Source organism: Salvia splendens, chromosome 1 (assembly GCF_004379255.2).
Source record: "Salvia splendens isolate huo1 chromosome 1, SspV2, whole genome shotgun sequence".
In the NCBI taxonomy this organism is placed as follows: domain Eukaryota; kingdom Viridiplantae; phylum Streptophyta; class Magnoliopsida; order Lamiales; family Lamiaceae; genus Salvia; species Salvia splendens.
In genome coordinates, this window is record NC_056032.1 from 18,163,879 (window position 1) to 18,178,410 (window position 14,532).

Consider the following 14,532-nt stretch of genomic DNA (forward strand, 5'->3'; position numbering starts at 1 on the left):
GCATAACGGGAGACAAAAGGTCCCCGATGGACCCCGACAGTCCATGATGTATCCAGTCGTGTAGTATGTCCATGTGCGTCGTGTCTCTTCAGCTCCCAATGGCTAGTGCATCAGTCAATAACCCCCAGCGGTTACAGTCAAGCCATCATAGCACACATAATGGTTGTTGACTCCATCAATGCCCCTGCGGGTGGACTTGGCCTTTAAATAGGCATGCATCCATTGCATTCTAAATAGAACATACACAAGCATTCTTGCATACACGCTCTCTCCCTCTCTGCATAATCTTCCCGCCGAAGCTCTGCCCCCGCCTTACTCTCGTTCGTCGGAGCTCTGCTGCTAGCGGTGCTGCTACTTCAGAGACGAAGCCGTTTTATCTTTGGGGACGACACGCCAAACCGTGAGCACTACCAGGGCGTATCTCGTCTTGCGGAAATGGAACTCCTCGACTCGGCTTACATCTTTACTGTTTATTGTTTCAAATTATTCTCTGTAATTTCAATTCAGTTTATTTCCGTTTAATTTCTCCATTATTCATTGGGTTGTATTACGCCTGGTTAGTATATCTTTGTATCACAGTAAATTTTCAACCAACAATTAATTAATTGGTGAGAATTGCAGTCAAAGTTCGTGATATTATTTGTCAAGTTAAAATTTATAGAAACAATAAAATTTTATAAAAATATCACCAGTAAGTTTAAAATAGTGTTGAAAGAAAGAAAGCAAACCGCAACAACTTCTAGCTTACATCCTTGATTGTATTATTCAAAATTAAAACTGATGTTGGAGCTGATTTTATTCAATATTAAATCGTTTGTGCTAATTGTGGAGTTAGACAGGGGCCAGGCTTATTTGAGAGATTCCACGGGAAGAATTTGTTTTGATTAATAAATTAATTTAATATAATCTATTAATGTTTGCTCTGAAGAATTGATCTTATCTTTTGGATAATCGATCCCATATTTTTTTCTGTCCACCCCACTATATTACACAATTTAAACCTCCTATAATAGAGTATACAAGTTGTCAGTTTTGGATAAAAATTTTATTGATTTAACAAATTTGCCTCAATCTTTGTCATTTATGATTCTTTAGTTTTTATCTCAATTTTATCCTAATATTTTCAACTTATAACGTGAACAAATTTATTGTTCTATCCAAACCTTTAATATTCAATTTTATCCTAACATCTACAACTTATATATTTTATCCTCATCTTTTTAACCGGAACAAATTTAATCAATTGTTTCTATTAAAAAGAAAGATTATTATTTTTCAATGATTATTTCCGATCGAATAACTTATTTTTTGGAGATTATTTTGCCGAATAAGAACTCCTAATTTCTTAAACAAGTTACTATAAATTATTTAAAATGGATTTAAGTATGGTTGACCGTTGCAACTTGTCACATGTATCTCAAGTCAATTGGAATTTAGATCTAGATCACATACTTCAACTTGTCACATTAAGACAAAATGGTCGTATATATTATTCATTCATCTGTCTTATATTTAGGCAGTGGCTGCATACATTGTGAAACCTACCTACCTATTATCTTTAAGTAGATTTTTCATTGTAAAATGCCAAACATGGATTGTTGTTACAAGTACAAGAGAGCCTTTTTTAGCAAAGCTTTCTTCCTAGCGTTTGTGTTTTGTCTTCCTTTGGTTTCATCTAAACGCTGCAAACAACCCGTGATTTTCAACTTCGGCGACTCAAACTCCGACACGGGCGGATTCGCGGCCGCAAACGGCTTCAGCTTCGGAGACCCTTATGGCCGTGCCTTCTTCCATCAGCCCACCGGCCGACTATCCGATGGCCGTCTAATCCTCGACTTTTTATGTAACCTCTCATCACTTTCTATTTTCATTATTGCATCAACAATCAACTCCCTGTTTTAAATTAACTTTCAAATTGAATGTCTAGGATTATGTAAGGTTGCTAACTACTAATTATATCAACGTATATTATAGATGTCAACACGAAGACATTTGTATGTCAACTAATTTTATTGACATACAAATGCTTTCGTGTTTATATTTATTTAATTTACATGTCAACACGAAAACATTTGTATGTCAACAAAATTCAGTTGACATACAAATATCTTCGTGTTGACATAGTTAACAGTAAACAATTAGCAAATAGTTAGATACTTATCACATCAAAATATAATCATTTATTTAAAAAGGTCAAGCTAATATACTACTGTACTTAGATAAACTAAACTTAGTAATAGTATCAAAATTATTAAACTTATAGGAGTATATTATTATTTAAATATTAAATATTATTTATTTTCTTCATAGGTGAGAGTTTGCACACAAGTTATCTGAAAGCTTACCTCAATCCACTAGAACCTGATATCTCAAATGGGGTAAATTTGGCTGTGAGTGGAGCCTCTATTCTTCCACCAAATGTTCTATTCAATTTAGGCGTTCAAATCAATCAGTTTAGTCTCTTCCACAATCGCTCTCTCCAACTCCACTCTAAAGGTACACGCTCTACTTACCACTCTTTACAATTTAACTAATCCAATTTTGTTTTAGATATATGAACTAGTAAAAAAAATCATTTTTAAATACACAATTAAACTTTCAAACTATTTTGATTTTCCACACGTTTGTTGTAAATTTGCACACATTCAATACATTGATTGTGTAACACGGAAAAATCATAATAATTGAAAGTTTGTGTATTTGAAGATAATTTTAAAAATTCAAGTACAAATTATATGAATCAGGTCGAAAAGATGTGTTGGACAAAGAAGGATTCAAGAATGCACTCTACATATTGGACATTGGACAGAATGATTTGACTGTTGCACTTACATTTAACCCTCTTCCCTATGATCAAGTCCTTGAAACAATCCCTTCTTTTATTTCTGGGATTAAGGATGCTATCCAGGTAAGAATACTCATTTTAACATAGTAAAATAATACTTCCTCTGTCCTCGAATAGAAATCTTGATTGAATTCGTCACGACATAAATTCTGTAGGCCATATATAAACTCGGAGGAAGGAATTTTTGGGTGCACAACACGGGGCCATTAGGTTGTGTACCGCAACAACTAGGCATACGAAAACCAAACAGTAGTGAAGTGGATGAGTACGGGTGCATTACCATGTTGAATGAAGCTGCAAGAGCCTTCAACTCCAAGTTAAATGACCTATGTCAACACCTGCGTCTCCAGATGAAGGATTCTGTCATTGTGTATGTCGACATCTACTCCATCAAGCACAATCTCGTTGCAAATTCTTCGTCTTACGGTCAGACCCTCGCCTTAATTTGATTTTCCAATGAACCATCAAATATATATACTGTATAAAAAAATCCCAATTCTTAAAAAGAAGAAGATTGATACATAATCTGAAGATGTGAATGTGCATGTAGGTTTGGAGAAACCAACAATGGCATGTTGCGGACATGGTGGGGCGCCTTACAACTACGATCCGAAGATTCGGTGCCTTGTTGTTGCCGGCTACAATGTGTGTGAGAAGGGCGATTTCCATATAAGCTGGGATGGAATTCATTATACAGAAGCTGCTAATAAGATTGTTGCTTCTCAGATTCTCTCCAAAAAATATTCAACCCCTCCTCTTCTGTTTAACTTCTTTTGCAATAATTAATGCTTCAATTCTAATTTTACTATTCTTGATGAATCTGATCATTTCATGTATTCATATCACAAGTGTGTATTTTGTATAAGCCCCAAAATATATTTTAGCAGTCCTCCAAAAATATGTAAGAAGATTTTGTATAAGGGTGTGTTTTGTAGTTGAGATATTATGCTCATATCACCCATTTATTTTTAACTCATGACAAAAAACCCGTCGAGTCTTTAAAAGCTAGCCAATCCTGAGTTCCATTTTTGCTGTACCGTTGTATGAGACCCGGTGGTTGTGGCGGCGCCCAGTGTCTATTTGTTTTCATCTCTTGCTTTAGTTAATTTTTGTCATTTTCTCAAACTTCGGTCGGCATCTCTCTTTTCCGATCGATTTTGGGGTTGGGAAGGTGGATATTTGACGTATTGATGAGAAATCTTCTTGCTAGACTCGGGGGTTGGTTTGTCTATTTTGGGAGGGTTGTTTTGGAATATAATTGAATGAACAATTACATAAAGCTCTCTATGATGATTAATCAATAACGACAGAGAAGGAGCAGAAACTCTAGAGCGGAGGTGTATCTTGATCCATATTGAATTGAATGACATAATTGTTTTATCGTGGTTATGGATCTTCCAGACGATCAGAGACGTTATTTACAATAGTCTGCCGAGGGAATACAAAGATATCGAATCGTTCTGCTGACGTCTGGGGACTATAACCTACTCCCTCCGTCCCACTCAAGATGGCCACATTCTTGAATGACACGAGATTTTAGAAAGTGTTGTTAGGTGGAATAAAATAGAGAGGAAAAAATTAGTTAAATATTTTAATTAAGAGAGAGGAGAGATGAGGTTATTACCGAAATTGGAAAGTGGCCATCTTGATTGGGACAAACAAAAAAGGAAAGATGGTCATCTTGAATGGGACGGAGGGAGTAGCTTATATTTATACTCCCGCATTACCAAGGTAGTTGGGTCGTATTCCTTTTTGGGTTGTGCCAAGGTAGTTGAGTTATTTACTTTTTTGGTAAAAACTTTATCCCCTCTCATACTTTACTCTCTCTTCGTCTCTCTTACTTTATTTCCTCTCTTACTTTACTCTCTCCACTTTAACCTTTAACACATCAATATCTTAAATCTCGTGCTCAAAAGAAATGCTCCAACTAACTAGGGACGGAGGGAGTATAAAATATAAGACCCTTTTATTTCTATCTGGTCCCTCAACAAATAGAAAATCTCATATAGTATCTACACTTTATTTCCATAACAAATTAAATACACTTTAGCCCAAAATATAATCTTTAATGGATCACTTTAATTGGGCAACAATAAAAGTATACTTCAAAACAAGAAAAATTTCAGTCTTTAATAACAATCAACAATGCCCAATAGTCTATACTTCTACCGATTTTCCATATCACACTTAGATGTATCTTTTACCATCAATCAGTTTTCGATAGCTCAAGCAGCTTTGCATTGATAACATTATGTGAGTAGTAGCACCTGAATCTACCCCATAAATATCATTAGGGATTAAAGTCAAATTAACTTCAAAACAGAGCAGAGCAAGAATTGCACCTTTCTTTCTACGTGATACGAGATTTTAACACAATTCTTCTTTTGATATACATATTTACCACAAAGGAAACAACTATCATTTTTCTTATGTTGTTTCTTTTCTAATGCACCCTTATCCATAGTAGCATTCTCAATAGACTTTCTTTTAATGTCCTTTACTTTATTTCTTGAGGTATTGACAAGTTGTGCTACACCAAATGCACAAGCAATTCTTTAGAATTCAAGCTTAAGTAAAACAACGTGAGACATTCGCATAAAGTGCTTCTTTATGTTGCCTTTGCTCTTATACTTTATTGAGATCAAGCATGTTAGTCTCAGTTTTAACGTTTTTCACAAAACGTTCCTTAATTTTGGCAAGATATTCACTGGCCTTAGTGATATCTTCAAATATAGTGCCTCGAAAAGCTTCCAGGATACTATACTTAATGATCATTAGACTTACGCGATTCGAGCATTCTCACTTTTCATAGTTTCTCTTTTAATCAGGAGTACTATTATCTGTATGAGAAGCAAGTTTTTCGGTCCTTAGTGCGTAATCCAGGTCTATGTAACCCAAAGTAGTCAAAATGTAATTTTGTTAATCCTTAAATTTAACCGATTTAAAATTGATATATTACTCATATTGGAAAAAATTGTACAAGCAAACATCATAACTGAACAGAGAATCAAAACTGAAATAATTGCCAAGCTCACATAATAAAATTTAAACAAGATGGTAACATCTCGAGGTACTGGCACAACATTCATATCAAGTTTGTGGACAATAATATGAACTTGTAAATAGCAATCTCTTTGTAGTAATCAAACACTGGCAATAAGATCATGTCAAGTAATGTCCACCTGTGGGCATCACATTAGTTACTTACATGAAATCTGGATAATTATCACATATTTATCAACATACATGTGGTGATAAATACGTGATAATTATCTCATGCCAAATATTAACATTCATATGGGCCGACTAATATCCGCATTAAAATACCAACACACATTATCGTCCTAACATTCACATTAAAGAAGTCTAGACAAGAGAGTTTATTGTTGCAACGTCTTGTTTCAATTAATCTATTTTGAACATTAGTAAAATATTTGTGGTACAGAGCACAACATTCACATTATGTCTTTTGATAGTTGTGTGAACTTGTAAGTGACTAGGGGTGGGTCGGTACGGTATACCGTACCGACCGTGCCATACCGCATACCATACCGCATACCATACCGGAAATTACGGTATGTCAAAATTCCATACTGATACCGTATCGAATTTCCGGTATACCGGAAATTCGGTATGATAATTTTTGATACCGTTACCATACCGTAATAACGGTATGCGGTATGGTAACGGTATACCGAAAAAAACCTATTGTATCCAAAATATTTATAAATGTAATATATATATATATATATATATATATATATATATATATATATATATATATATATATATATATATATGGTAGTGTTAAACTCCTTTTCTCCCCTTAGATTTAAGTTCCTTCTCAATTTGTAGCGTTGGATCTGGAGGATGGACGATCCAGACGACATGCATAGATAATGATCCCGTAGTTCATTATTTGGTGGTTTTCATGCATCATGGGGGTGAAGTAGTAAATTTGTACACTCAAAATCCTCCAAAAACAGCAATTGCGAAATTTTAGCGTGATATACCCATGCCCTTCCATCTAGTCTACACATCATTCATCACCTACCCTATTAACTCACAATCTCTCTACCAATTCGTCTCCCCAATTTCCAAACCCTTTCAAAACCCTAGCCGCCCCTTCGCAAGGTTGCTCCGATTACTCAGAACTGCAGTCGGTGTCTGATTTAGGGTCCAACAACCGTTCCGGTTTTGCACAAGATTCGTCAGAGGATTTAGGTTTTGTCGAATGTTATTTTAATGGATTACTGAACGAGTGTCATCAAGCCTTTTCCCCAATTTTCGCACGTAACACATCACCCACACCACGACTCACCGGATTACCATCACCCGCGCAAATTTGTTGATGAAATTTTATAGGGCTTTATTTGTTTGGTGTCTTGTGCAATTTTCAAAATATCTAAAAGAGGACGTCCGTCAAATTCGCAACAATCGCAGAAAGAGGGTGAGCTCCTGTTTTCATTTGCATTTTGAATACCTGGACTGTTGCTCTGCTTCTGTGTTTGATATATTTGGTTTTTTATGCCCACATGTTTTAATCGAGTTTGTACATTATTTTCCTAATTGTGTGCATTAATTTAACATATGTAGCCACTATCTGTCTGTTGCTGGACATTATTGTATACAATAATGTCATGTTAGTGTGTTCATTACTGTAATGGATCTGCACATCATATCAGTATTTATATGCATCAAAATATCCTGTATCATGCAGCATATAACTGGTGTTTTAATTGTCGAAGAGTAAATGGAATATGTGTATGTGCATTACTTGTTATAATATATGCATTATAAGCCTATTTAAATACATTATATGCAAAGGTAAACCCTACCCTTCAATAAACTGTCGTTGGTCATTGTTGAATTAACGAATGCAAAAGTTGTTTGCTCATTAATTAAATGAGTCTGTGCATTAATTTGTCTATTTTTAGTCATTATATATCATGTATCATGCATCATGTCAATCTTGTTTTATATTGTCAAGGAGTAGATCGAATATTTGTTTGTTCATTACTTGATATAATCTCTTCATTATTTGCCGATGTGACTACATTATTTGCCTATGTGCATGCATTATGGTCATTTCTGTTTTATAATGTCAGACAACACATGGAATATTTGTTTGTTCATTACATCATATAATCTCTGCATTACGTGCATATTTGATTGCATTATTTGCCTATATGCATGAATTATGTTTACTTTTGTTTTATATACTCAAAGAGTAAAAGGATAATGTGTATGTGCATTGATGGTTATAAACTTTGTATTATAACTATATATTACTGCAGTATTTACCTATATGAATACATTATGACTGCTGTTGGACATTGGTAAAGTTTTTATTGTAATTTTGATGTTCATTAGTTGCAATTATCTGTACAATATATATCTATTTGGTATTCCTTATATTGACTGTTGTTGTACATGTGTCAAAGAGTGAATGGAATATTTGTATGTTTATTACTTGACCGGATCTATACATTATTTAGTTATTTTAGTGCATTATTTATCATGGTTTATGTGTTATGTGATTGTAGTTGGACATGTGACAATGGGTAATTGCAATATTCATGGTGCATTTGTTGATTTATTCTGAACATTATTTGATTATTAAAATGCATTATGTATCAGTTTTTAGGCATTATTTTGATGTTTCTGTACAAGGGTGTATAAGTGAATGCAGTTTAACTGTCCACATTATTTTATTCAGTCTGTACATTATGTAACTAATTGTATGTTATTATTCTATATGTTGTACAACATCAAAGCAGCTAAGATTGGACATCAACGAGGCGGTCGATGATATACTGCCAGTAGGAATTGCCAAGAAATTCCGGGAACTATTATCAGAGCCGGGACTAGTACAACTCCGGAAGAGTTTCTGAATTGTATAAAGAGTTTAACTCAACGACAGAAGGAAGCCTTACGGAACTTGTACATGAGTCTAAGAGTGAATGCAATATTTGTACATTATTTAGCTATTTGTATGCATTATTTATCATGTTTTATGCATCATTAGACTGTTGTTGTACATGAGTCTAAGAATGAATGAAATATTTGTATGTTCATTACTTGAGTGATTCTATACATTATTTGGCTATTTGAATGCATTATTTATCCTGTTTTATGCATCACGTGATTGCTGTTGTACATCGAAACAAGAAACGTGCGCCAAACATCGAAACACGACACAACTTAAATTAAACGGGTCAGGATAAATATTCATTACATATCACAAATAATGCATTACATAAACTAAAACTGCGCATTACACTACATAATATGTACATTATGTATATCTGTTTTAAAAAATGCCTACGCGCTATGCATGTGCAACCCCAGACGAATTACTACAGCTCGTGTATTTGGACAACGTTTTTTAGACTTAGAACATACTACACCCTATCCCCTAGGCTTGTTAAACCCTTAGGGAAAACAAGAAACGTGCGTAAAACATCGAAACACGGCACAACCTAAATTAATCGGGTAAGGATAAATGTTCATTAAATACCACAAATAAAGCATTACAGAAACTAAACTACGCATTATACTACACAATATGTACATTATGTATATCTGTTTTAAAATATACCTACGCGTTATGCATGTGGAAACCCAGACGAATTACTCCAGCTCGTGTATTTGGACAACGTTTTTTAGACTTAGAACATACTACACCCTAGCCCCTAGGTTTGTCAAACTCTTAGGGAAAACAAGAAACGTTCGTCAAACAACGACACACGGCACAACTTAAATTAAATGGGTCAGGATAAATGTTCATTACATATCACAAAGAATGCATTACAGAACCTAAACTACGCATTATACTATACAAAATATACATTATATGCAACCCCAGACGAATTACTGCAGCTCGTGTATTTGGACAACGTTTTTTAGACATAGAACATACTACACCCTAGCCCCTAGGCTTATCAAACCCTTAGGGAAAATAAGAAACGTTCGCCAAACAACGACACACGGCACAACTTAAATTAAACGGGTCAGGATAAATGTTCATTACATATCACAAAGAATGCATTAAAGAACCTAAACTACGCATTATACTATACAAAATATACATTATGTGCAACCCCATAAGAATTACTGCAGCTCGTGTATTTGGAAAGCTTTTTTTAGACTTAGAACATACTACGCCCTAGCCCCTAGGCTTATCAAACCCTTAGGGAAAACAAGAAACGTTCGCCAAACAAAGACACACTGCACAACTTAATTAAACGGGGTCAGGATAAACGTTCATTACATATCACAAAGAATGCATTATAGAATCTCAACTACGCATTATACTATACAAAATATACATTATGTGCAACCCCAGACGAATTACTACAGCTCGTGTATTTGGACAACGTTTTTTAGACTTAAAACATACTACACCCTAGCCCCTAGGCTTGTTAAACCCTTAGGGAAAACAAGAAACGTGCGCCAAACATCGAAACACGACACAACTTAAATTAAACGCGTCATTATAAATGTTCATTACATATCACAAATAATGCATTACAGAAACTAAACTACGCATTATACTATACAATATGTACATTATGTGTACGTTTTGCGCGGCTTCCTCATTGTCGAACTGCAATAGCCCCTCGAGTTCTCGTTGTGATCGACTGCGATCTTGCAAGAGAGCACAGTTCCGAAGGCAGAGAAGGTCTCGAAGAGCGCCTTTGTCGATGGACTTCAATAAGCGTCGGCGCTTTGAAGAGGTTACGAGGTGCGTAGGTGTCGTTCAAGTGAGGATATATCCTACTGGCAGGATAAAGATCCTAACTAAGCCTAGACCTCGTCTTCAAAGATTCCTCAACCCACTTCTACTGATCAGTATAGTGGAGGTAAGGGTCGAATCCCACAGAGATGGTGCGTTTAAACTACTGCGGTGATGTTTTGGAGGGTTGGTTAGCTACCACGCTCGGGTTGAGTTTCTACCTAGGCGAGTAATTAAAGGGTGGCGTCCTACTGACTAGGATGGGGGAGCAGATCATGGAATGCAACTGTGTACGTGGAAATGAGGGGACATGGTGTAACAGAAATTGTTTGGAAAGGACGGTATTTCTATTTTTGGCTAAACAGAATATTCAGAGTGTAGTGGAGGTAGTGGTGACTAGGCTGACAGATCTGCAGGTACAACCAGAGGTGAAGGACAAAAGAAAGCAAAAGTAAATAAAAGTAAGGTGGTCCCCAATCTGGATGTAGACATCGTCTTCTCCAACAACACAACTTAAACTCAGATAACAATTCCAGATCCAACCCGGCAAACGCAGATTAACAACTCGCGAACACAGATCTAAAACTAAGAAATCAAATCTGAAATCAAACGCTGAAACTGGACTTCTGCATGCTGGTCAACATGAAAGATCGATTCAGAAAATAAAACGAAGCCTTGCATGCAACGATCTACTTCCAGATCAAATAGTACATGTTTACCTATCCTAAAGAAATTTGTTACGTAACAGAATTTAGAGATTTAGCACTTAAAACACCGAGAAATCTTAGATCTAAGCTAACTAGACAAGGAAGGAAAAGAACACTACAATGAACGAAACGGAAATCAACTTCATAGCATTAACACGTTCGGATATCCAAAGCAAGCATTTCAAAACAACAAAATCCCAAAATGTAACAGAAATCCAACGTAAAGACGGAGAACTAATTAAACTACGAAAGCAATTTAAAGATTGTTTGCCACTCCGGGCGATAAAATCTCTGACTGGAACTACGATCTAGCTAACTGGAACGGACGATGACTGGAACTCGGGAACATTCTGAACGTCAGGTGATCATGGCTCGGCGAGGCAAGAAGTGGACACGGCTGAAAGACTGAAATTACCGAGAGAACTCTCTACCTAAAGATGATGGTGAATTGAAGTCTATCCCCCCCCTCCTTTTTTCTCTCTCCAACTTGGCTACCTTTTATAGGGAGGCTACCCTTGATTTTAGGGTAAATCCTCGCTGCAATTTGACTTCTTTGCCCTTGATTGTGGGTAATCCGTCCCAGCTATCCGTCTTCTTCATCTCAAGCCGTTTTAGCATGTATACGGATCAGTATGAGACCATGCTGGCGCTTTTTCTACCCGAACACTCCGGAACTTCCCTACTGGCCAGAACACTTATCCTGCACACTTTGAGCAACTGCTTTGCAAATATAATCATTTAAACCTGTCATACTGACCAGTAACCGAGGCCTAGAATACGACTTATCAAACTGCTCACACTTACCACATGCTTGCCCTCAAGCGTGAAGAACAAACAAAAAGCAATAAGTCGCATTCTATCCTGGTTACTTCCCTGCCCGACTCTACCTAAAACTGGACTCTAGACTACAACGACGAAGAAGAAAGAAAACACAAACACAAAAATACATAAAACACTAACAGATTGGGCTACATTTTCAACCATCCCTCCCCTCGGGATCAGGTGCAATCCGGCCTTAGACAGCCTTGAACTTCTGCCGCCCCCCTCTTTCTCTCCCAGTCAGTACATCTGCTTGTCAAGATCGCCCACACTCTCGGTCAACCACTAGGTTCACTCAGTCACTCGCACCTCACCAGGAACGTTAGGACTGAATTCTCTCATCATGCTCAACCACAATTGCTTTGGACTTAGATCTCACGTGCAGCTACTGAAGGACTTTAAGGCTTGTAACGGGGCTGTTGGGTTGTAGTGTTTTGGGTAGATGTTCCTAAGGCTCTAAGGTTCAAAAACTTCTATTTAATTTATGAAGGGGGATTGTGTGCATCAGGCTTCTGATCAGTTGCTTTTCTTAGCTGGTGCTTCTGGCTTGAGTTTCCAACTGGTTAGTAGGCTTCTTGTGGCTTCGCCACCCTTATTCCTTCATTTTTTTGTGTGGTCAAATCTCTGACCATTTTCTTCTTTTCTTTCTTTCTTCCTCTCTTTTTTTTTTTCGTGGCTTCGCCACCCTTATCCCTTCCTTTTTTTGGACCTGGAATGTCTCCCTGGTCGATTTTCTTCTAACTTTCCTGCCCAGCTGGTTTCTGCTTTTTTCACACTTCTTCCTAGCCAGTAAGCTCCATTTGTTTCATGCCTTACACACAGTCCCAGGGGCTAGGGGTGTTTATCTGGGTATAAAAGGTTAAAAAAAAGGGTTCTAAAGGTGGTGGTTTTCTTTTCTTTTCTTTTTTTTTTTTTTTTTTTTTTATGGGGGGGTTCCTACTGCCTTCAGTATTTGCTACCCGTGATCACTTCACCCTAGGCAAATTGTGGCAGCCTCCCTTTTCTTTAAGTGTATGTGGAAAGTGGTTCCACTTTAAGGCTTATAACTCACATTTTAGAGGGCTTTCGTGTTTGGCTCTAAGTGTGGGCTTTTCTCTCATACTCACATCATCCATACTGGTCAGGAGGTACTAAGGAGAGTGGTTTCGGTTTTCCAGCTTGTCTTATCTCCCTCAATTCCCCTCACCTCCAGCTCAGGACGGTTGAGTTTTAAGCCCAAATCAGCACACAACATAAAAAAAACTAGACCTAAAAAACACAAAACGAGCACAAACACAGAACACACATATATACATCATACTGGCCATTACGTCCCCCCTCCTACTTCACAAGTGTCTGCCCCAGATAAGGCTGTGAAGTGGAAAAAAAAAGTACTGGCCAGTATGGTAGACACACAGACAACAAAATAACAAACAAAAATAACAACTCAAACAGAAACTTCTCACACTTAGGCTATGGAATAGGCTAAGTGGGAGAGGTTTGAACACCGGACAAAAACCACTAAACAAAGAAACACGTATATACAAAAGAAACACAGAAAACATGCTACCAAGAAACAAACCCTAACTTCTCACACTTAGACTATGGAATAGGCTAAGTGTTATGAAGTGGGGTTTGCTCGCAAACACAGATTATACTACCTAACCGAATACCACAACATAACAAAAATACGAAAAGTTAAAAAAGCTTAAAAAAAACTAACTTGGTCAGTAGGGGGGGGTCTATCGAAGTCGCCTGCTCCTTCGTGGGGCAGGTGGTGCAGGTTGTTCCTTCGGGTTGTCCTCTTCCGTTCCAGTTTCATTTTCCTTCGCCGGCTCCTCGGCTCTTGCCGGCACCTCGGCGTCCGCTGTCTCTTGCTCATCTGCTACTCCGGTCTCTTGGATATGTGGTTCATCAGTCCGGCCACCATGGCCACTCGGTCCTGCAGCTTGCTCCTTCCTCAGGTAGGTCATTTCTTCTAAGATGTTATCCATACTGGCTAACATTCTGTTCATTGCTTTTTGCATCTTGGAGTTTTCCTCCCCGAGATCTGATACGATAGCTTCCATGGCCGCCTGCCTCTGATGCATCATATCCTGCTCTGCAGAGCCCTTCAACATCCTTTCCACAACTCCTGCCAGCTTGATCACCTCTGCCTTCAATTGCTGATTCTCCTCTGCCATTTCAGTGACTGTCCTTTCTAGAGCGGCTTGCCTCTGAGTCAGTATTCTCTGCTCCGCAGACTCCTTCAATACCTGTTCCATTGCTGACGCTAAACGAATCATCTCTTCCCTCATCTGTCTATTTTCCTCAGCCATCTTTTCCACAGATTGTTCAATTCTGTCTCGCCTCTGGTCATGTCCTGGTGCTTCCTGAGCTGTTGCTATCCGAGCAGTGGGTATTGCCTCTTCTCCCATCGCATAAAAGTAGGGCACGCCCTGCCT

The 14,532-nt window shown here is 37.4% G+C and overlaps 1 protein-coding gene across 1 annotated transcript; it reads left to right on the forward strand.

Annotated features, from left to right (window-relative positions):
- Nucleotides 1-1,542: 1,542 nt before the first annotated feature.
- On the forward strand, nucleotides 1,543-3,777 carry LOC121804278 (GDSL esterase/lipase LIP-4-like). The gene is made up of 5 exons (XM_042203783.1): nucleotides 1,543-1,843; nucleotides 2,311-2,496; nucleotides 2,745-2,908; nucleotides 3,001-3,271; nucleotides 3,396-3,777. The coding sequence occupies exons 1-5, from the start codon at nucleotides 1,582-1,584 to the stop codon at nucleotides 3,629-3,631; spliced, it is 1,119 nt and encodes a 372-aa protein (XP_042059717.1). The 5' UTR covers nucleotides 1,543-1,581; the 3' UTR covers nucleotides 3,632-3,777.
- Nucleotides 3,778-14,532: the final 10,755 nt, after the last annotated feature.